Source organism: Stylophora pistillata, chromosome 3 (genome assembly GCF_964205215.1).
Source record: "Stylophora pistillata chromosome 3, jaStyPist1.2, whole genome shotgun sequence".
Taxonomy (NCBI): Eukaryota; Metazoa; Cnidaria; class Anthozoa; order Scleractinia; family Pocilloporidae; genus Stylophora; species Stylophora pistillata.
In genome coordinates, this window is record NC_142521.1 from 29,695,096 (window position 1) to 29,719,904 (window position 24,809).

At 38.1% G+C, this 24,809-nt stretch overlaps 1 protein-coding gene across 1 annotated transcript; it reads right to left on the bottom strand.

Moving 5' to 3' along the window:
• Nucleotides 1-3,150: 3,150 nt before the first annotated feature.
• LOC111343124 (piwi-like protein 1) lies at nucleotides 3,151-24,809 on the bottom strand. The gene is made up of 27 exons (XM_022950268.2): nucleotides 24,629-24,809; nucleotides 23,590-23,637; nucleotides 22,133-22,565; nucleotides 21,340-21,459; nucleotides 20,811-20,995; nucleotides 20,663-20,715; nucleotides 17,619-17,651; nucleotides 14,640-14,714; nucleotides 14,341-14,461; nucleotides 13,903-14,018; nucleotides 13,493-13,620; nucleotides 13,349-13,415; nucleotides 13,110-13,190; nucleotides 12,722-12,829; nucleotides 11,943-12,021; nucleotides 11,552-11,644; nucleotides 11,279-11,365; nucleotides 10,936-10,989; nucleotides 10,268-10,486; nucleotides 9,158-9,337; nucleotides 8,681-8,797; nucleotides 7,280-7,474; nucleotides 6,971-7,162; nucleotides 6,504-6,580; nucleotides 6,074-6,181; nucleotides 5,337-5,406; nucleotides 3,151-4,582 (listed from the first exon to the last, which is right to left on the bottom strand). The coding sequence occupies exons 1-27, from the start codon at nucleotides 24,665-24,667 to the stop codon at nucleotides 4,496-4,498; spliced, it is 3,165 nt and encodes a 1,054-aa protein (XP_022806003.2). The 5' UTR covers nucleotides 24,668-24,809; the 3' UTR covers nucleotides 3,151-4,495.

Consider the following 24,809-nt stretch of genomic DNA (forward strand, 5'->3'; position numbering starts at 1 on the left):
AAAATTTAAATACGCGAAAGAGCACAATTAACTGGGTGCGAGTTTTTGAGAAGTGGGGTGACAAAAATAGCCTTGAGTAAACCTGGAGACGATTCTTCCCGAGCAGTTGGATTAAGTACTCGAGCGATTTTACGCCTCCGTGTGTAAACAAGACGTAATTTGTCACCCACGATATTAAAAGGTAATCAAATGGTTTTCTCGTGAAATTAGGAAATAATTTCACTTGCGTTTTGTCAAAATTCTGATAATTTCCCTCGCCTAAAGGCTCGGGAAATTATCAGAATTTTGACAAAACGCGTGTGAAATTATTTCCTAATTTCACTCGTCGCCATTTGATTACACATACTAATTTTTTACTGGGCTGTGGCCACTTCAACTTCCCAAGAAGCAAATGCACCTTGCGTGCGAGTCATTGTAAGATATCAGAGAAATTAGTTTCCATGGTGATTAACAAGACAAGGCTTGGATGCTAAAGTTATTGTGGCCTGGCCTGGTCCTGAGATTGAGGCGCGGCGAAACTTTGTTTTTTGGGGATAGTGCAACCTAAGAAGCGATTTTGATTTAAACCATAGTTCCTCGCTAAAATTGCACGAAGTAACTTTATATGGACAACGTAAAAAAACAATTTTGGAATTGCACAAACTTTATTTCTTTTTTAAAAATTATATTTTAATAAACTTAACCAAAATGACATAGGTTTGATTACTCCTAATTTTGCGATTTTGGAAAGTTGATAATTAGAAAACTGACATGATAAACTGGTAAGAAGTAAACACAATCTTAAACGTTCAGCGATAGTTCGACGCGTCTTCTTAATAGGTCACATTTCCACCAAATCACTTTAAACTAAAACCAAGGCAATCAACTCAGCCAATCGCGATTCGTGTAAGTTTCGCAACTAATTGATAGAGGGAGACTGGAGCTAAACTGGCCATCACAAGGAGAATGCAAAACTGAGGCAGCCACAGATTACCTTTCACCGCGCCCCCCTCCCCCGAGTAACTAGCATCTTATTTCTTCTAACAATATCCGCCCTGGATCAAACAAAGGCCGGAGCCGGGTTGTTCAAAGCTGGGTTAAAATAACCCAGGGTTAGCGTGAAATTTGATTTCAGATCTGAAACCTTTAAAAGAAAATTCAGTATAACTATTTCTGTCTACAATTTAATGATTGGATGCTCTAAAAAGAATATGGGAAATTATCCCAAAAGGGTTCTTGAGTAGAGAAACAAGAAACCGGGTTTAGAATTTAACCCTGGGATTAGTGCTAATCGGCTTTCCAACAACTGGACCAACAACTGAACTGCAGGAGAATAAAGAAAAATGAACACCAAATAAGGAGGGTCCTGCTTGTCAAACAAACTCTATGTCAGCGCCTTCGGAAATAAAGGAAACAGAAAATAGAATCCGCATACAGGGGTCAATTCAATAAAACTTTTACACTTGTAGCTTTTACAAGTGTAATTTAGACATGTAAAGTCCGACTTGTGATAACATCAATTCAATAAAAATATTTTCTGCACTGGAATTGACAAGTGTAGTTCAAGGTGTCTTACAAGTGTAACCTACAAATGTCTTTACACTTGTGGGGAAAAAGCGCGGCTCTGAACAACTACTGACTTATTCTCGAAAGGACATATTTTCAGAATTCAGCTTTCTAAACAATAAAACTGTTACTGGCACAGCTTGTGAGAGATATGAAATCTGTCCTGCTGCGACCGTTTTCTTAGACGGTAACCAAAAAGAAAAAGCAAGAGGCGTAGGAGAACATTCGTGTTCAAATGAATGGTGTGGGAATAGAGAGTGCTGTAGGTTTGCGAGATGTTCTGTGGGCAAACATTCAGCGGGCGACGTCAGTCAGCAAAAGAAGACGGGAAGTGGAGGCAGCGGCCAGCTTGCTAAGTTGGGCGAAACTGTTCTGGACATAGTTGGGCATGAGAGTGCCAATTTAGAGCCTGCTCAGGCCCCAGACAGACATCGTCATTGCAGAAATCGCACAACAATGCCTCACATGCACTACAAATTCCTGTCTAATGATTTTCTGGGCAGTGTCTGTTATAAATGCAGAAGGGCCAGGTACTAGTGGGGCCGCTCCAACTGAAGAAATTCAAGGGATGCCGGAGTTGGATGAGACGATAGCAGTAATAACTGAGCCTAGTGAAGAGGACTCACGATCCTCTTCAATGGGGCACAGCCTAGGCCATTTGCGAATGCTTCCTCATCCCAAATTAAAAGTGAACAACAAGCATAGAAGGCTCAAAAGGGATAAGAGCTGCCTCGGGAGAACCGGCTGTAGAAGAGCTTATGCGGTTGAAAAAAAGAAACTACGACCAGGGTGCCCAGAACTAGGTCTGGAAATAGAAAAACTAAGGAAAGATTTACTTGCACGAGAAAACGATAAAGCAAAAGTTATCATATTGCAACTCATTAACGTGTTAACAAATACCCTGTAAGCGAATAATTGAACCGTTAAGGTGACCCAAATAAAATCGTAGATTTGTAATGTCAAACAGCCTGTCTTTCCTTAAAATTTCGAGGCTGACCAAAGATTTGATGTTCTCTAAGTTCTTCATCGCTGCAAGAAAGTATGATTTTACTCAATACTGAACAATTTTTATCATTGTATATAAATTTTACAAGTGACTTATGACTTGTAATTTACAAGTCGAATTACCTCAGAAATACGAGTTCGAATATTGTAAAACGTTTATTGAAATGGATATCTACTGAATTCTACAAGTGTAGTGCTACACCTGTAATTACAAGTCGGACACTTGAAACTTGGACTTGCAACGATGTTGATTAAACTCGTTTTCGCCTACACTTGTAAAAACAACGGTCCAACTTGTAAATTACAAGTGTAAAAGTTTTATTGAATTGACCCCAGATGTTAGGGCGTAAGGGTTGACTCACAAATACCAGTGATTGACATTTTTACACCAGCCGGCATTTACATCAACGTATTAATGAGCACCGTAATTCGGCCATCGGCAAACATCTAAAGAACGACCACGGCCTACAAACCATCGGCGACCTGACCAAGCATTTCAACGTACTTAAAAAGTGCACCGGGAAACTGGACTGTTTAGTTCATGAAATGCTTTTCATAAAGAAGATGAAGCCCTCCTTGAACAAACAATCTGATTCCATATGCGCGAAACTATTTATTTAATAGTTTACATTTATGAACTCAACACGCGCAATTATGTATTTAAATTTTTAAAAGAAATTTTTAACTTTTTACGTTTGTCACCTTCGTACGGTATAAAGTAGCTATTTATTTTTATTCTCTTCTCACTTGAGAATGATGACATGGAGTCATCGAAACGTTGTGTGTTTTTCTCGCTAATATTTATTCTCAAATGTCTAACAAAATCTAATGTCATTCGATTAACATTTTAGATCAAAATTCGATCTAGTGTCGGAAGTCCAAGAAAATCAATATTAAAATAAGGGAAAATTACCGGCCAGATCATAAAAGGATCAAGGTATGGTGAATACGCACAGAACTCTTGGTGCCTTTAATTTGAACTCCAACCTGAATGCCCCTTGACGTAACTAAACGATAACTGCATCGCATCTTTCAGTGAAAAGAACAAGCTTTTCAAGTCCAGTTGCCAGTAATTCTCAGTATTCCTAGTTTGTGAACTCGAGTTTCAAATGGAGAGAAACAGAAAGCTATCCACTCATAAGCAATCCTTCGCGGTTGTGAAATTCGTGACACATCGAATATTGTCCAATCAAACGTGAGGTCCATTACCGTCGTAAAACTTGTGCATTGAAAAACATTTAAATCCTAATATCGTAAAAAAAATTGATTGTCCTGTGGGTTTGACACGTGCACAATAAAATTCAGCTAGCATTTCACGAAATGGGAATTTCTTAAACATATATCAATAAATCAACCGATTTCGTAGTTGTTAGCTGAACATTTTTTTTTTTTTAATATGAATACAATTTCAACGAGAGCCGTCTCTAATTTCGAAGTTTTAATTTTAAAAAGTGTGGAAAAACGCTGAAAGTGAGTACCAAACGTATTCGAGGGCAAACTCTGAACATGAACAATAAACGACTCCATAACTAATGTAAGACTCTATTCGGCTTCACCTCAACTGTTTTGTAAATAATTATTTAAGCTGAAACCTCGACTTTTAAAACAAGTCACCCTTATTACCTACGGGTACACGACTATTACAAAGGGATTGTGTTTGTTCAATTAATTCTTTGCATTACAAAAACTAAAAACTTGCTTCTAGAGATACGATTCTCAAATCGTTTTTGTTCATCAACGTATTTTGCCAGATGAATATTTACATATGTAGTCTGATAATCAAAATAAATAAATATGAAAAGTAACAAAGTATATTTTATAAATCATAGCCCGTCCAGAAGACTGGCTTTTGTAGTCCAAAGAATGGACACTCGCCGGTCTACATGTTCTGTGTCCGAATACTGCGGGGAAAGACATCGTAACGCTTCTATCGCCACCCAACTGGTTAAAGGAAGAACAGACGATCAGATAGATCATGTGACGGTTCATTGTGGATGTTCTGACCCACAAGGTAAGCTAACTTGTGGGCATACTGAAAACAAAAGAAAAGTAACACAAATCAGATGATCGGACCCCATCTCCGAGTTATTTCCTTTAGATGGAATATGAGAACTCTTACGGTACAATTGCAACAGGCAATAGTTAAAATAAATCGGTAAAGGAAAGAAAATGCTATTAGGGGCAGCTACTAATGATGTTTATTATGACCGTACGGCCCCACGCGCGCGATCTCATTGAAAATAATAACGAAAGTGTTCGGCTGGAAGGTTTGACGGAGTCACGACGCTTATACGGATCTTTCCCTTTTTCAAGAACGTGGATTGAATTATGGATTCAATCGGGCTTCTCGATGAATTATGGGTGTCTTGTTCTGACTTAAAGAATAAAAGTTTTTACAGCAGAACCATTCCCCTTTTTTGTGTGCAAGTCAGTGTACTCAGGTTCAAACAAAAGTCTCGAGAATAGACACCCCTAATGGTCAGATGATGGTCAGTACGCAAGTCATTACTTCGAGCTAAATATTTTCCCATGCGGCCACTACTCAGTCACTAAGTTCATATTATCCTAGGGGAAGTTGTATCTCTTTTGAGGAAGAACGTCGTCATGGGTAGAATCTTGTCTACAACTAGACCTATCTGTCACGTAACAGCCACCCTTTCAATAAACAGAAATCTCAGAAAAATAGCTTGATACGATGGGTAAACTCCGCGCATGGAAAGAATAAATCTTAAAGCCATAATTGTAAATGATTGACTCATTCCTAACAAATACTTCAAAAAGCATACCTGGCATGGAGCAGGCACCCTCACTGTACCAGGCCAGTTGTAATAAAGATGAGTAAGCTTGTACGATAATCTGTAAAGTAACAAGTCATAAAAGACTTTGACCTTCTATAAACGCGGTACTTATATCGTAAACGGGAAATGTTGAAACTCATGTCAGTAACGTGTTACAAGTATGGGCTACGTAACCGATACATGCCGGACAAAAAAGTGTTCTCATTGGGCTCCATTGCGGCAGAAAAATAAAAAATAAAAAAAAAAACGCGACAGAAAATTCTCTGCGATTTTATACGCCAAATGGCTGGAGAAAAAACCGCGAAAAGAATTCATAAGGATACGCTGACCATTCCCCACATTTAGGCCACTCCCACCCAGTGCACCAATGTTTCCAAAACAGATCACAATAAAACAAAACGAATCATAATACACCATGCTTACAATGGTGGGAAGAATATGGTCTACAATTACATGTAGACATTTTTGTCACGTAATAGCCCGCCTTTCAATGGGCAGAAATCTCTGAAAAATAGTTTGATGCGATGGCTAAACTCCGCGACCGGAAAGAATAAAAATCTGGGCCAAAAATGCTTTCCCAGTACCATTACTTGCACGATTACCTTTGTAACGATATTTCACGAAGAGGTTAATTGAATTGCTCGAATCACGTTATGGCCAATATGAGCTTGTTCTAAAGGATGCATGCTAACACCCAACACAGAGAGGATCCCGGTCCTGTTTACCTTTGCATGTAATCTGGTTTCAACTCTGACTTGTCGTGCACAATAATGTAGCGGGTTGGGGTGACTGTGCCTTGCCGTACATGCTGACTGATGAGGAAAAAATCGTACCTGCAAATACAACATAAAAAAATAATTTTAGCTACAAACTCGGCCGATGGTAAATTAGATAATGCAAAAGATTTGAGAGAAAGACAAAAAGGAACTACATTTTGTTGCCATAATCCAGATAGGCCGTTGTAATTTCCAAAAGAAACCACGTTTGTTTTCAAGAAAAGGGAAATTATATTCTCTACAAAACGTCTGGGTGGAGGTCTATTTCAGGCGGCTTTAAGAGAGTTCGTGGATTTTTTGTTAGATTCGTAGTCTAGTAACACGCATAATCTTTCTCACTGTTCAATTTGAGGATAATAGGGTTACTCCTTCCACATACCAGTCTTTCCTTGTGATCGTGTGGTCCAGTACGGTGCCGGGACCGGGGTTATCAAGTTTGGGCCTGGGCCCACCTCCCTGCAATGACAACATTGAAATTGCTCCACTTAACTCGCTTCTACTCCACACCTTTGACTGTCTGAACACTAAATACAAATGTCGTACTGAGAAAAAAAAAAAGAAAGCTTTCTCTAGAAGTACGTGATTTTTCACATTCCACAATGCCAACTTATGGCGCAAAAGATATTGTGAACTGCATGATAAAGCATTTTTCTCTCTTGCAAGCCTAACACCAAACCACATAGTAAGCATTCAGTAAGATCGTTACTCCCCCTCTTCTCTTGGGTAGAGCGCTCTGCATAAGCTCATTAAGGACTCCTGACAACCACTGTTTCCTTTGCGGTACTTATACGCGTCCATTCACACGAATGACTACGTGTGAATCCCGCCATAGTTGGTGTCACTAACCTGAGCTGCAAAGATTCTTGCATTGATTCTCTTTGACACGATAACCACCGCCATCTTGGGGTGATAGTTAACACCAAAGTGAACAAAACACTCGGAGAGCTGTTGCACTTCATACCCAGCCACAGTCTTCAATTGCCCATCACCGACGCCATCACGGTAAACAACTATACGGTCGGGCAAAGTGTGATTTATCTACAAGAAAATACAGGGAATAACCTGACTGACAAACCAAGTACTATTTAGACCGCTCAGATAATTCATTCAGACCTTGAAAAACCCACTGATTTAAAGAGCGAGCAAGTTACTTACCTCGTGGTACTTTTTCAGAGAAGAAACCAAGCACATTTTAAGCCCATCAATGAGTTCCTGACCAGGTGACTGGAAACACACTCTGGAGTTCCACCGAGTTAGACTCTTATTCATGCTTGCTACAAATCCACAGACTGATCGGCCACCGCGAGAGGCATCATGATACACATCAATACCAATTACCATAAGGCTTTTCTGTTGACAAGATGGCCACCATAGTTACGTTGCGAGAAAAAGTTGTCTTATGGGGAAGTATTCACAAAAAAAATGTTATCAGATTTACAAACAGATTCCATGTTGTCGTGCGTCTGTTTAGTAAATGACCGCAGCTGACTATTTTTTTTTTACGATTTAATAGTAAAATGTTATCAACCTCTTTAACCCTTAAAGTCCCTATTCACCCTCAGAGGTTTAGATATATTTCGATTCTTTGGGTTATCAGGATTAACCTCGAAAAAAATTTTTTGCGATTGATTTAATATTTCCCGAGATATGCCGCCTCAAAGTTACTCTTTTGGCCACGCCCTTTTGACTCGGCCGGGAGAGAATTACTGGGTCGAGTGACGTCACTGCAAGAACGAATGTTAACTTCTTGTATAAGAACATGTGTCTATTGCTGTAAAATGATGTGAAAATGCCGACTCGTTGCGTGGTGGCTGATTGCTCAAATACACCAGATTCGTCTAAAGGCATGTTCAAATGAATGTAGGGACATCGATCGAAAGACGTTCTTGCTGTGACGTCACGAGGGCCTTTAGTTACCAGTATTAACTTAGCCCGGCCAAATCAGAAGGGTGTGGCCATAGGACGAACTTTGAGGCGGCATAATTATCTCGGGAAATATTTAATCAATCAAAAAAATTTTTTTCGGAGAGTAATCCTGATAACGCAAAGAATGTAAATATATATAAACCCCTGAGGGTGAATAGGGACTTTAAGGAGTGACGAGCATCTAATTTCTCCTTACAGCATCACCCCTGAATCACACATTAAGGTCAGGAGCGAAAAAGAACCTTTTGACTGTTAAAAACGAATTCTTGTCAGCAGCTTAAAAATTTATACAGTACAGAATGGAGAACATGCAAACTAATGTTAGGGATTGAAGGGTAAACAGTGACGTCTTCTATATGTCTGTACTCCAATCGACAATAAGAACTAACCAAAATGCGTGTAGGATTCTGCTTATCATATGAAGAACAATGCTGCAGGTTGTCAGTTAAAATACCAAAAGCAAAGCGTAAAGTAGATCGTTGTCATGAGACAACATGTATCACTTTCAAGGAACAAGTTACAAACAGTCTTTAATTTACTCTTAAAATATTTGTGTCACGCTGAGGTAATGAAAATTGTCAGTTGTACCGTTCTTCCTTTCTGCGACAAACAAACCATAATTATACTGACCAGTGGAATGTCTAGGGCCCATAGTTCTCCACCCAGTTTGCAGTTAATCTGCAGGGCGATCTTTTGCGTGACGCTCCGTAGTTTGTTCTGCTGTGAAATTGTCTTGGCATTGATAACCTGGAGGTTAGAAAGACAAGAAGAGCATTGACAAAAATAAGAAAACTACCAAGCATTTTGAAGTTGTCAAATTAAAAAAACGAAAGACTACCGTGCAATAATTAAACTAAGAAAAACCTCTTGTATCACTTCATGAGAATGCAATCAAATGAACAACAAATAATGTTTAAAAATCTAAACAAGTTATTCCAAGATCAAAACTTTTCCAAGGAACGAAGAAAATAAATTTTACTAGAAAACATTAACTTGTACCCTGAGAGCTCTGCGAGCAAAATATACACAAAACCTTGGTGCAACAAGCTAAAGTGAAATATGCTTAAAAAAAACTACATGACCCTGGAAGATGCCCAACAACGTTACCTGAGATGGAACAGGACTTTCTACACAGCACAGCTTTTTCACTGCAGAGTAACGATCGTCTCTTGAAGTGGGAAAGATGACTACAACCACTTGAGTTTGTGGGTTGAGGTGTTCTCGGATCATACGTAGGTATGTCTCAGTTCTATCATCTCTCAGCTCAAGCATATTAGGTTGATGCACCTGTTAAAAAAAAATAATCACGGTATCACAGGCTAGTTAACATAACTGTTTGAAATTATAAACCATTTTCCTTTTGCTAATCTTATTATTAACAAAAATGCAGGGTTATTACACTTTTTCAGGGAACTCAATTCAAGGACTTTCAAGGACTTTTTCGGTCATTTTCAAGGACCTTGGCTCTCAAATTCAAGGACCTTCTGCATTAAATAGAAGCTAATAGAATTAAAAAACAATGCATGCAGGACCGGCCGAAAAGTCCAACGAACGTGACTTCAAGCTTGCACATCAGAGTGATCATGTGCTAAGTAACCAAGGTTATTTTCAAAGCACCAATCAGGTACAAAATATACAAATATCAAGTCAAACATCATAATCGCACGCGGGATTTGAAAGGAAAACTCATTTTCGCGATTTGTGCTACACTTTCAACACCGAAAACAAAAGAAAACTTCGACTTTGATTCATCTGCACTTATCTTCAAGGACTTTTCAGAAATTTTCAAGGACCGAGTCTAAATTCAAGGGTTTTCATTCCTTAAAAACAAAAAATTAAATTCAATGAAAGGAGCGCAGGAACTCTGAAAATGGTATGCAAGGCTATATTGGAAAAATCAAGGCAGTAAGGACGAGCAGTGTACAAAACAGTAACCAAACATGAGTAGAAGAAACATTTTTATCAAAATAATAATTTGAAAGGGGCCGAGTGGCTCAGAAATAGTTCGTAGTACAAGTTTTGGGGAGGAAACCCAAACTCACAAACAGGAAAATCATACTCAGAAAAACTGGCTGACATGGTTGAAAAAATATCTTTTTCTCATACATTGCTATGGTTCATTTCCAGTTCCAATGTGTGTATTAAAATTGCACTATTTCATTCTGTTTTGACTTCCTCAAATTACAATTATTGTTACGATAACATCAGATCTCTCACCTCAATACCCATGGCTGGTGTCACCTTGTTCATCATGCTGACAAACTCCACAGCTTTACTCTTGTCTCTGTTGACATACAGCACCAACCAGTTACGCAGAGGAACAGGTGTAATAACTTGCTCCTTGACAGCTTGCTGGCCCCAGTCAGCCTGAGGGCTGGAAATAAATGATGTGCTTCCAAGGATTATCTTCTCAAATGGAAGCAGACGACCTTCAGTCTAGGAGGGAAAATAAAATGTTGACTTTTGATCAGCTGTTTATAACTTAATTTACCGTAACTACTGTAACCTTGAAGCTGATTGTTTCCTCAATCAAATTGGAGTTGATGAAGGCATACATAACTGTTACAAGAGGTTTTGAAAAGCCCTCTTTTCAAGTGTCACCAATTTGTCAGATCTGAATGTATCAATTTCACATTTATTTCAGAGAAGGTAAACATCACCGATACTACCTTTTCAGTATTGCTACAAAAGCTAGTTTGCTCTTACAAACTTTAAGTTTAAGATTGACGAAGTCATGCTTGTCTTTACCATTAGGTTCACATTTGGCATCTGACAACAGCTTTAGGGGTTACTGACGTGAAAAAAAAGGTTTTGTACTCAAGTTCATTGATCTTCTGTGGGTAACAGGTTTTGGATGTAGCGAAATATTCCACAAACTGACTTACTTGAAGCATAGTCTGATCAAGCTGCACTCCCCAAGATGTGAGTTCTTGAAGGGCCTGAAAGAGGGAAATGTACAGAGTAAATGTACATCAGTTAACAAGACCAATTATATCATTAGTGAATAGATTTTGAGAATTTGATGCTAGATTAGTTTTTCTTTCCCAATAATTCAGATCTGCAATAAAACTCTGGAAAGTGTTAATGGAGAGGTTTAAAGATTAATGCAATTTTTCACTCTGGTTTTAATAATCTATGATTAATTTCCTAGGGTTTCTCAAACATAAAAAAACTCAAGATTTCATGGCAAACAACATCAAAGGTTTAGTATAACATGCAGAACTTTACCTCGGGACAAGAGTTGATGTTGTCAATGAACTTTAACATTGCTTGCTGCCTCTGCATGGGACCGACTCTAGTGTGTGCAGCAATGTCCTGCAAAGTGTAACAGTAGCTGTATTTACCACTTGTTTCTGAATTACAAAGTATACCCTTCCTTCCATTGAAGACTGACAACAGTTTACAATCAAGTGTTGTAAGTCAAATTCAATTTTCCTTTCTTCAAACCATGTTAAAAATAATCATACCAAACTGTGTTTCACTTTTCCCATTTGTACTGACCTTCATAACTCTGAAGTCTTGTCTCACAGCATCTGTAAGCCCAGTGATATTACAGAGTTCTGGTACCAGACAAACCAATCCTAGTTTCCTACCCTAAAATAACAACATCAACCTCTTGTATGAGTCTACTTTCTGGACAGTGATCAGTGGTTTGTAAAAAAGGGACTAAGTATTGCTATTAAAAGTCTAGTTGATTATGTAAAATCTAACCCAACTAATCAAGCATAATATTAAAAGGACAAGCAAAGAATCACTTCAAATGTAATAGGTACAGTTTGTATGGTTCTTTGCCTATCAAAAATAGGTGCATTATCAGTTAGATGTCCAATTATTAGGTGAAATACACAGATGGGGTTCTCAAAAACTCTTGAACTGAGGATTTTCAACTCACTTTCTGTTGTTCTTTGTCTTTTGGTCGGTGGATAAGTAGGGGCTGCTCCAGATCTTGCAGCTCTATGCCATATACTTTACTAGAAACCAGAAATTGAAGGCAACAAGCAAACAGTCTATTTTCAGTGATTTTCAAAATGATCCTAATCTACACTGATTGTGTTTAATAAATACCCCATAAATAGCTTTGTAGATTATGCTTGGCTAACAGAAAACATCCCCACTAGAAACAAAAGGCATCTGTAGATGCAGGAGCATAAGGCGCTAGAAAGCTGGAGGGGACAGCTGCCACTTACATGTAGGTGTAAGCATCAGCAGAGGAATATCAAAACCTTCCATTCCTCTTGTGCTCAAGTTTGAGCTGCAGCCTTCCCTAGTGATGCACAATTGTTGTATGCTTTGCTTTAATCGTTAGTGGAGACTTGCTAAAGAGAATCCTAAATGAACACATCAGAGAACTGCTGCATACAACAAACATTAAAAGTGGAATCTATACTATTCAACCAGGAGTAAGGTTCAGTCACAATTTGATTTGCAGCAATATACAATCTCCTAAGAATGAATCAGTTTTAATTGAGGGTAGCTCATTTGAGTTTCAATGAGCCATTCTGTGGGAAATCCTCAACTTCAAAATAGACAAAAACATAAACTTTTAAAAATCTGCTACACAACTGTGCTGAAAAAATAGCAAACAGCAATATTTTCTTTGTCTATTATGTCAGCAAAACTGTCCCCTTTCCCTAGAGAATCCAAAGGAAAATCCAAGAGTGACAGTCATACCTGTAATAGTCCACATAAGACATCTGCTCTCCAGTATGGAATGTAAAGGTACTTGTTGGGTTTTGATCGAAAGCTATATCATCAATTCTATATGTCTTGTTGTTGTACCTAGGTTGTAATAAGTTTTTAATGAGGAACAAGAATCAATCAAGACTGTTGCCACATGTGTTTCACATACTAGCAGTGGTTTCAAAACAAGCCAGTGACCGCCGGAGTTCTGCCAGCTACTTGATTGTATGTCTCTGGCTACTCTGGTCATAACAGTCTGCTCGTGACAAACAATCTCAGCGTTATCACAGCCGCCTACTTTTCCAGAGTCGGCCACCTACTTCAAACCATTTTGAAACCCCTGTACTAGACACAGCTAAGTACTTAGTTAATTGATCACCTTGTCAATACAATATTTCCTACAAGCTGTTTCTTGCATTCTTCTTGAAAGCGGTCCTTGCGCTTTAAATACAATTGATGCCTAGAGAGTAAAGAGACAGCATAAAGATTACAAAGAAAGTGAATTGTTGTATTTTTTACACTTAGGTTGCAAAAAGAAATCTATTTAGAGAACAAAAACGAGACATCTATGTAATTCAAACTTCATGTCTTAGAATATCCAAATGAACAATAACTCACATGAGATCGTAACAAGTTTCTGTTCTAAGAAGCCTGTGTGATACATCACATAACAGCATCATTCCACCTAAAAGAAGGGGAAAAAACCAATTAGAGAGCAAAAAAAGGGAAGTCTTCTATTTAGCTGTTGTATGAACATCATACCTTCATAACATTGAATAGAAGTGATGTAACCAGGCCAAAGTTCAATCTTATGCTGAGGAATACTGGCAGGTCTGTGGGGATCATAGTAGTATCGCCCAACTTGTGTGAGGTGAAGACGTGACATAACTCTGGAAGGAAAGTGAACTCTCAAGATCAGTTCTCTCTGTAATAAGATTTGACCCAGAATTTAATGACAGAGCCCTTTCATTTTTTGTCTTATCTTAATTACTTCTGAACATCTAAGTTGCCCTACAAGGTGAGCTCAGATAAAAAATTCGGTACTCATCACTTGTTAAATTAGATGATTTCTGTAAGATTTTATATTTACAAAATTCCAAAGTTATTTATGATAACTGATGAAAACTAATGTATAGGTCAAATAAACCTGCAGACACAAAAATGAAAACTACCTTCTAAATATAATGTTTAGCAACTGTAAACAGTCATCAGGTGGAACAACTCTTGTGAAGGTTACAGCAATGGTCACTTTTTCTCCATCTGTTCTTCTCTCAGACTCCAGTACAGTCTGTAATGAGAAAATCAACCAGCAAAATTAGGAATTACTTTTGACTCAAAACATCTGTTTTATACAACCATTACTTTCTTAACCAATAATGAGGTGTCACAAGTTACGTTAAAATAAATTAAAACAGAAATTTGAGGTTTTAAGAGATCTTCCTGTACACCACAGGGCAAAATTGTTTGACACACAATAAACAGCTGACAATCCAACTTTCTAAATGCAAACTATCCGTGATTAAAATTGATAACATTTGGAGCAACAAAGCTTGGTTTATATTCAATCAGTCAGTGAAGTGCTCAATGCTTAACAAAATATCATCACTAACTGGACTTTCCAACTGTTTTGGAAGGAATAAAGTAGCCCCATCAAAAGCACTGGCTGGTCCTAAAACTTCCTTATGGCTCTTCAGGAGACCATGTCTTGTTTTCTTGCTGTCAATTTCTGGGCTACATGTATGAATGACAAAGAAAATAAATGAGTTACTATTGTACAGAATCTATGTTATTACAATCTGTTGGTTTCCAAAAACGGTTTGCACTGTCATGTGCTAAAATTGAACTGCAGCCCACAAGTAATTTGCCTGCCACCTCTCTAATAACTATATCAACACAAAATCTGTCTTACCTGTAACTGACATGGTATTGATATATCTTTTGTTCAATAAATCTGATAGGTATGAAGTTGGCACAAAGTGACATCCTAAAAGCAGGAAAAGATAGTGTTAGCAACATACAAATACTTAATATACATATAGAATGGAAGTTGAGAAACTAACAAACATGTATAGGGGCCATTCCACAGTATTTTGCATGTCACGGAGGGGACAATTCAGAGGAGAATATCATGGATAGCTCCCCAGCTTAATATAATTCAGTTCACTGTGGACTTCTAATGGATAGAACAGCTAATGATTGTTTTAAATCAAACTATTTCCAAATGACTTCTTCCACATTTGGGGGGAATTAGTCATTTATTTAGATTGTCACGGAGGGGACCAGAGAAACTACGAAAACTGAAAGTTAAAATTTAATCTCAGATTTCTGTGAATCTATAATGGCAGCAACAATAATTTAGTACATAGTTTATTTAGATGTTAATCAACAATAAAACTGCCTTAAATGGAAAAGGCGTTCCTCCTCTCTTACATTGAACAGGAACAGTAAGTGCTCGTGGTTATTGTCATGGAGGGGACCTTTTGTCCAATAGGCAGCAGTGATCAATTTGAACCAATTTTCCAGCCTTAATATGAGTTTACAGCCCCAGTTTAATTCAATTCTTTTCAAGATATTCTTTAAAGCTTGACCACATCAAAAAGGTTGGCTGTCGTACTTGTCGTCAAGCCTTTAAAGACAAGTATTCTGGAAAGTATTCTGGAAAGTTGTGTCATGCTGTTTGTTCATATGATACAACACATTTCTTAAAACAACCTTCATGTTTTTTCTTTTTTTAGTTTTAATTTGGAAATTTTAGGTTCATGTAAAGTACTCAAGATAACACCAATGGTTCAATAAGACCTGGTGTATACAAAAACATATACAACATTTTTAAAACTTACATGTATAACTAAAAATGTAAGCAACTCAGATATTTCAAGGTTTTGTCTCTCTGTCTGTCTCTTAATAAAAAGGCTTAAAACTGCATTGTAGACTGCAAATATGCATGCATGTATGATATGCAAGATGTAAATATAATAATTATATAAGCTGAATGTTGAATAGTGCCACAGATTCAGAGGTGATAATGACTTACAAGTTTTAATACTTGTATATGTACAGCTGTACAGCTAACTGTTGACAATATCCAGTTCATACTAAAGTAGTCTAAAATCCAGTACACTTTAAGTGAATAAACCTCCAAAAAGCTCAAATCTCATTTTCATAAATGCTGTAAAAGACAGACAGTTATCATAGGCTTTCTTGTGCTCAGAATTAGTCCTGCTTTTTGAAAAACAGGTGCACTTTCTCAACTTCACCTTGAACTGAAAATGTAAATGGGCGATTGCCTTCCAGCATTACAGGACCATAAAAAATACAACTGCAATGTACCCTGTCCATGTCGCCTCGTCTTGGCCAGTCATAGGTGGCACAGCTTATGCTGTGTTAGAACTTGAATTCTACAAAGCCATCTTCCACAGAAATCACCCGGCCAAAATAAAAAGTTGTGACATAGTCTACAGCAAGGTACATCCCCACCTCAACCCCCTTAGAAGGTACTGGGCTGAGATGTTGAACATGGAGATCATGAATAATGGATTTACTTACATCCACCATGTCCTTGTTAAGGACAAGAGGACAGGAAAGAGCAAGGGCTCTCGCAAACATGCAAACAAACACACCACAATCATAATCTGTTTCTTGTTGCTGTATATCAGTAGAACTGTTTACATGAAAGGACCAGTCCCCTGGACTAGGCTGATTATCTGCTACAAGCAATGCACTCCACATCTTACAGACAGCTCTTTGGTGGGTGGGCTTGACAAAACTGCCAGCTGCACTCATATAGAAAAAGTGTTTTTTGCTCTTGATGAATTGAAGGGGAAAAAAGACAAGAATGATCAACCTGAAATTCGGTCTCAATCTTTCTCTTTAACCATCTCATAATTTTCATCATTTTCTTTCAATCTTTCTCTGTATTTCTTTGTCCTCTCTTTAGAACTCATTTCAGCTCTAAAGCAACTGCCAGTGCTGTGGTGATCATGCTCAGAGCCTACAATCCCAGAATCCTTTACTTTTGTTCATGTATTAGTCATGAAATGTGCAACTCTTTTTTTGACAGTAAAAATGTTCTACTCACATCCACCTTTGACGTAAATTAATTTGAATTTTAAACTCAATAGTTACATTAATTTCTCTTTTAAGTGAGGAGAGTATAGTTTGTTGCATTTCATTTATCTTCAGTAACAGTTAATTTTTCTTCATTACAGTGATGTCCCCTCTGTGACAGTGATGTCCTCTCTGTGACAGTAACATCCCCTCTGTGACAGCAATGTCCCCTCTGTAACAGTAATGTCCCCTCTGTGACAGTAATGTCCCCTCTGTGACAGTAATGTCCCCTCTGTGACAAAAGTTCCCCTCCGTGACATTTTTATCTTTTTAAAGTAATTCATAAATATTGGGCTGTGATCACCTCACTCTTTTCTAAATCTGACAAGAAGAATTTGTTTAACAATTAAGAGCTTCTTTAGTTGTTGATAATTTTGTTAATTCTCATGACCATTATGTGTGATATAGGAGAGTTACTGTAAGGAGAAATAAGATTTTAGTCACTCTTAAGGATTAGAGGGTTTAAGACCTAGCCTAGATTGTTACAGGGTCCAATAATGCTATCCCCTGGATAATCTCTATCTGGTAGATGATGTCCTATCTATTGCTATCACTTCTCCACTGGTAAGTGATTTATCCATTGGATAGCTTTATTTGTCCTTTATACAACTGGGCCCTAGTAAACTGTTGAACATCTAATGTACTTAACACAATAAGGGGAAATTCATCTCACTGGGCAAGGCCTTGATTCCCTTCAAGAATTAGGTTCACTTTACAACTAGTCTCATTTACATGTCCTCTTCTACTGATAATTTTTTTTGCTGAAATGTTACACACTTACTGTTTTCCAGCAGATCCTTTTTCACCTGTTTGACTGCAAAAGTAAGTAACCACATCATTTTTATGTTATCACAAGAGGTCATGAGTAATATTTAACTGCCGTAACTGATAACAAAAACAGTAATAATGATGCAGTTGCTAATAATACATACAGTAGTTTTAAAAGCAAGTTGTTTAGCAATGTTACAGTTGTAATGATCAGTCGTAGAATTTTGAGATCAAATCTAGACTGAAAGAGATAACTGTAAGAATGTTGCAAGAGTAAAAATTGAACCACATCATAGGGTGATCTAGAGGCACAGAGTGTTTCTTGCAGATGCCACTAGTATAGTGAGGTGTTCGTTTAAGAGCAGAGAATGGAGAGTTCTTCACCTACTGCCCAGAATTGTCCCGTTAAATTTTGATAGCCCGAGATAATTTGTGATCCTCCACAGGTCTCCCAGCATAATGGTGATGACACAGCCACACTATTTTAGCACGGTAGACAAAAGAAATTTTCATTAACACAGTAGCAGCATGTCAGGATGCACTCCTGATTAAAATTTTCTTCTCTTCTATATAAACAATGAACCGTGTTCAGGTTAAACAAAGAAGCGTGTTAAAGGGTGCGAAAACAAAAGGCATGTTACGCCGTGTCATATTGCACTCTGGTGTGCGAAATATCAGGCGTGTTAAATAATACCCATGTCAGATCAAAACATCTGTGAGAGATTGCATGTGCCAAAAATTATACTATCTCCATTAATTAAAGCAAAACCTGCATTTGTAACTTATTTTCATCATTGAATCACTGATTCATGTTGTAAACTTCATCTGTTATCTTCTAATAAATCACAATGTCACACGAAACCTATTTTTCTTTTCTCAAAACGCAGAAATTTATAGCAAGATCGAGTTTAACCCATTGACGCTTCCATGTAACCTGATCTAATATGTGCCAACAAAAAGTCAAAATTTTGGAGAAACCAAACACAATGTGTAGTAAATTTTTAAAAATCATATTTTCCAAAAAACAAGTTCCAGTGAAAGAAGACCAATTAAAGAACTTATTTTCATCGAAAAAAGCAATAGGTGCATATTTCATTTCCTCTCAAAAATCAAGATGAAAGATAAAAATCGCTAAATATTTTTGCATGTGTGCAAATGAGCCTGTGGATCATATTTCAAACGGGAATATGCAAATTTGTCCGTGAGTGAAGAGATCTCAAGTTCCATGGAATCTATTACCGTATTTACCCGTGTATAAGTCGACTCGATGTATAAGTCGACCCCCGAAAATCCTGAGAAATTGCCAATTTTATCGTATATCCTTTGTATAAGTCGACCCTAATTTTTTTGAATTATCAAGTATCTTTTAGGATGAAATGTGAGCGAAAGTCAAGGCTGAGAGAGGAAAAAACAGCAAAGATTCTTCACTTGTTATCGAGCGTGCCGCCATTTTGTTTGCTGAGCAACCTCCCCTGCTTCTCATTCCAGGCCACTGACAGGTTTTCCCTCGATCAGCACATTTTGACTTCGGCATTTGAGATAGCTTATCAGCATTCTTTCTCCAGTCTCTAACCAGCTTCTCGTTCACATTATACTTCCTGGCGGCCGCACAGTTGTTCGTTTCTTCAGCAAATTTGATGACTAAAAGCTTGTACTTAGCGGAGTATTTCATTCGTTTAGGCATGTTGAGAATCGTTTGAAGAGATATAACTTATAATTGTTGCGAGTTGCTCGTAGTTCTGAAAATTGTTTATAAAGCCGCTCTATTGAATCTGACAACATTAGACCAGAAAGGTGTGATATCACACCTATTGAAAGCAATTGAATGGACTTGTGATATTTTAGCGTCAATAAGCAACGCGTAAACAATCAATTGAAGTTGATTTTTATACCCGGTGTATAAGTCGAGGTCGAATTTTTAGGGTGTAAATTTGGTCAAAAAAGGTCGACTTATACACGGGTAAATACGGTAATAAGGAAGCAAGACTAAAATGGCAAAGAAATATTTCGGGACAACAGATTTATTCAAAACAGTATTTGATTTGCTGTTATAAGTGAAAAACATATGAATTTCTTACATGTACAAAGCCCATGCAGTAAAATTCATCATGCTTAATCATGCGTTGTTTACTTGCCTTCATGGCCAGAAATTGCGCAGCGTTACGCTGAAAATTCTGAAAAAAACTTAGATTTGAAGCAAAATCCTCTATTAAACAATACTTTTTGAACACATTGTTACTTGAACATAATATTTACCGGGCCATCGAATCGTCAAACTGTCGCTAGGCCCTGCTTGAAGTCTGTACGGTGAAAGCATTTGTGCTAGGAAGAACTTTTTACATAAAGCCGTCTTTTTCACTACCATTCTTTCAATGTGCAGAGCAACTTCTAAAACTAAAGGCTTTCTTGCTTAACCTCTTCGGTTGCATAACAACTCTTTCCGCGGTACTGTGCCATAATATACGACTTTAACACGCTATGAAGCGTGTCATATAACACGCTGTTGAAAATAAAAGATTGAGCATGTTACGATGTGAGAAACAAAAGCTACCGTGACACTCTTTGTTTCCTTGTTAATAAATGGGAATTTGCGTGTCACATATCATGCTTAGCGTGGCGTGTCATCGCACGCATGCTCGTGTTATCACCATTATGCTGGAAATCCTGGAGGGTCACATTTTCATCTAGACAAGGAGAACATTCTCCCATTTTATTAACTCTGGCAAAATGAATCCATGAAGCCTGTAAAGGTTTTCTACAGTTTAACTAAATTCAAGTCATGCTTTGAGTTCCACTGCTGTAAAAACTGCCAGAAAATATTCATCTTGTCTCCACAGAAGTCCCTCCTTAAGAATTAATTTACTGGCTTAATCACTCCAGAAATTTCCCAAGAAATTATTCTCAACAGATTTGTGCAGGCAGTTCCAAGCAAGTAAAAACATAGGATCCCCAATAACACAGTATTTGCTTCATCACCCCTCCTTACAGTGCCTGCCGAGTAACATGGTACATTACCAAACAACTCTAACAGACATCTTCTGACATGATAGCACTTACGTCTTGATGATGTCATCTGATACTTTTAATCCTGCCATCTGCTCTACTGGTGCCTGTAACAAATTAAGGCAAGAATTTCATTGAAAAAAGACGACCCTAAAAAATTTCACCGACTAATCAAATTTAAAATTAAAATGCACCAGCCTACCTGAGGTCCTTTAGTCTGCTGAGGAGGAGAGAGGCATCTTTCTGACGGAGCTGAGGGTTGTGCAGGAGTTGGTGTTGCAAAGGGTTGAGACTGAGGAGTGTTCCCCGTTGTGCCACCTCTCCCATATGAAGCAGGAACAGATGGTGCTGGGGCACCTCTACCGTATGATGTAGCCACCTGGGCACCTGCAGAAAATGAGAAAAAATTGCTAGTAAAGAAGATGTACAATAAGTTAGCACCACTGCTTGAAGATATATAGAGATTGCCAACCAGTCAAGCACCTATGTACCAAACATAATAATGCTATATTTACACATTTTGTGGGGTCCTGACTTCAACCTCAATGAATACTCAACTGTGATGCATTTAATTTCCTATCGAAGGAATTCCATCAAGAAAGAAACATGCATACCTCTTGAAAAACTGGTTTACAAGTGAATGTCTAAGTTTGAGTTGGCAGGAAGTTAAGAAGTAAAGATCTACAATTCTTATTACTACTAAAGTGCCTGAAAAGAAAGTTAACTGATACCTCGTCCATAAGATACTGCTTGCTGTTGACCCAAGGTTGTTGAAGCAGGCAGCTGACCATATGGGGGTGCTGGACCTCCATATGCTGGTCCTCCGTGTCCATACAACTGACCACGCCCTCCTAAAACAAGCAAAGATCTTTACTCAGTTCAGAGACATGATAACACATCTGATATACATGCAGTGGCAAATCTAGGGGAGGGACCTTACTTTGGGTAAAAAAAAAAAAAATGCAAGGAAGAAGCAGGAGCATGCACACACATGCCCACATACACATGCGCACACACAAAAACAGGTCTCCTCTTAGCTCAAGGTCTGAATTTATCACTGACATGCAACCATGTGATAAGCGCCTGTGAAGTTTCGGCAAGTGCACCAAAATTATATGCCCTATCTATACAGTGGCAACTGGTCCACAAACACTATGCAAAAGATATTGAAGATTTCATGGAAAGATCAACATTCAACAAATTGATCACTCAGTTAAGCATTGAACCCTCAAAAGTGTTAAGCATCTAACTTCTACTGACAACATTCCCCCCTGAATCAAACACAGAGGTCACAAGAATAAAGGAAGTGATCAATAACTTGAGACATTCTTGATTGCCAGACCAAGTCCTTCCTGTAAGTAACATAAGTAATGTTAAGAGAATAGTGCAGAGAGCTTGCACACTACTGCTACCTGTAAATATTCAAAAATAAGTCTTAGGGCAATCTAATTTTCTTGCTTGAGATTAAAAGAATATAGATTCAACTTTAACATGAGGAATGCTTTATATGGAAAGTAACCAAACCTGAGGCCCGTTGATATTGTTGAGGCATCTGTGACTGGTTTTGTTGTGGAATTTGATGGACATTTGACGGGTAACGTGGTTGCTGGTGATACTGTGGTCCTTGCTGATGTGATGGCTGTTGTTGTTGTTGTTGTGGATACATGTGTTGTTGCTGATAGGGTTGCTGGTGCCTGTAAGGTGGTTGTTCCTGCCAATAAGGTGGTGGTGGTGGTTGTTGTTGTTGATAAGGCAGTTGTTGGTAAGGTGGCTGCTGGTGCTGCTGATTAAAGCCTTGATGTTGGTAAGGTGGCTGCTGTCCGTAATATTGTGGTTGGTAGCCACCTTGTTGCTGCTGATACTGGTGAGGGTATGGTTGTCGCTGGCCATAATGTGAAGGACCTGGTGGTGGAGGCCCTTGATGAGAGGGTTGTTGAGGATGTGGTGTCTGGCCATTCTATCAAGACAGAAATGAAAATCATTAACAGGTGCAACTGGATGAGCTGATTGCATCTTGTCCTTAACCTCACACTGTTATGGCAAAGGCACATTTGACCATTCTCTCCATGACATAATATAGCAGCAGTACAAATTGAAATACCCTCCAATCAAGAGAACTAAATCTTTCCAACTCAAAAGTGTACACTTGACTTTGACCAGATTGAGTTAACAAAAAAGGAGAAAAAGGGAAAGCAGTAATGACCCATAACTTTCTTAATAATACTTGACTGATGTGACTGTCTTGCTGGAAACTACTCTACGTTTTTAGCTGTGGGCAGTACAGTTACTTGAGTCATTTTGTTCCAAGAACTGTTACACTTTCTACTATATATATCTTTTTAGACGTTTAGTTGTGTAGTATCGCAGAGTATTTTTACGAGTTGTGCCGTAATTTGATGAGCCCGTAGGGCGAGTCGAAATACAAACAACGAGTAAAAATACTCAGTGATACTACACAACTAAACATCTAATAAGTTATTTATTATCCAACACACCAAACTGTTACTTCAGTGCGGGCAAATTTCGGTGGATATTTACTTACGGGGAGTGCGTGACAGAAGTATGCAAAGTGGAACGGAGTTGGCGCGTTGCTGTTTCTATTTTCTTCATTAAATGAAGAAATTTTCTGGTCATCAAGCGGTTTTTCTTCGTTCGATTCATCTAATAAACTTTGACCTATATTTGCCAACCATTCTGACTCTTCGTTGTCGAAATATGATTCAAATTGTCCACCACTTTTTTTTTTTGTAACTACAATCCAATTCTTCACTTGCACGATGCGAGAAAACCTGTTTAACCGGTACTCTACCATAGATGAGTACAAATACCGCATGATATTTGTACTCGTCTATGGCGTTATTTGTACTCGTCTAAGTGTAGTTGGATAATAAATGATATTATCATCATCTCTCTTAACTTTCCTCATTTATTTTTTCTCCACTGCATCAAAACTTGTAGAAAAGATTTTGCTAATAACTTACCCATCCATTTTGTCCTTGGCCTGGAGGTCGGGCTGGTTGTTCTAATGCCTGAAATACAAAGACTGTTGATAACATTCAAAACCACCAACCCTGACTAGAAGGGATAAAACAAACTTTGGAATATACATATATCCTTTAACTCTGACTTTGCTATTGCACACTAAGCTTGTGTTCATGAAATCAATGTTTAGGCCAAAAAGCAAATCCAACATGCATACATTCATAGTCATTGTAAGTAATACAATCGTGAGATATATGTGAGAACTAACATCAGTTTTCCTGGTCTTAGTTTTCCCGGTGTTAGTTTTCCAGGTCTTAGTTTTCCAGGTCTTAGTTTTCCAGGTCTTAGTTTTCCAGGTCTTAGTTTTCCAGGTCTTAGTTTTCCAGGTCTTAGTTTCCAGGTCTTCGGTTTCTAGGTCTTAGGTTTCTAGGTCTTAGGTTTTCCAGACAAGTCATTCAAATTGTCCTTGACGTGGTGAAATTTTACTAATTTGTAACATTCACAAGATATCTCTATCGAAAGGGAAGAGTGATTTCTTCTCAAAACGATCTGTGAACGTGTCCGAAGTTTCGGTGACGTCAGCCGTAACCGAATGACACCTTCTGATATCCTCGATTCACTTGGCCAACCGAAATTCACTCACCAATACCGGTGCCGGTAAAAAGGGAACTACTGTGATCAATCAAACGATTACTCAAGAAATACTCCATTGGTCTAATGAAAAACAATAACACTCAAACCACAAACAAACCCACTGTCCCAGCTGAGAATGCTCAATCATATCTCATACGTGACCTTTTGACGAGGTTCAGCGTCGACGTGCGCTTTCTCAATTCGAAATTAAAAACTGTTGTTTATTCTCTCGTAAATGGCCAGGAAATACATTTTAAAGCTTGCGGCGGTAAAACTACAGGTATTTTCTTCAAAATAATTTTTTAAATGGTACAGCACAAGGCAAAGTCTTGTTTAGACTGAATGTTTTCAAAAATTTGGGTAATAAAAGATCCAATTGTGTAAAAGTTTTGTTAGTTTGCTTACCTGTAACAGCGCCGCGCCTCGCCCTCCACGGCCTGCCATGTCGTTTCAGGAGACACTTAAACGCTAAAATTTGTTAAAATGTTAAAAATACTTAAAAAGTTACGAAAATCTCCAAGCGTACGTGCGTTGCGGTAATTTATTATCGTTATCACAACCTCGTGCTAAAGGCAACTAAATACTG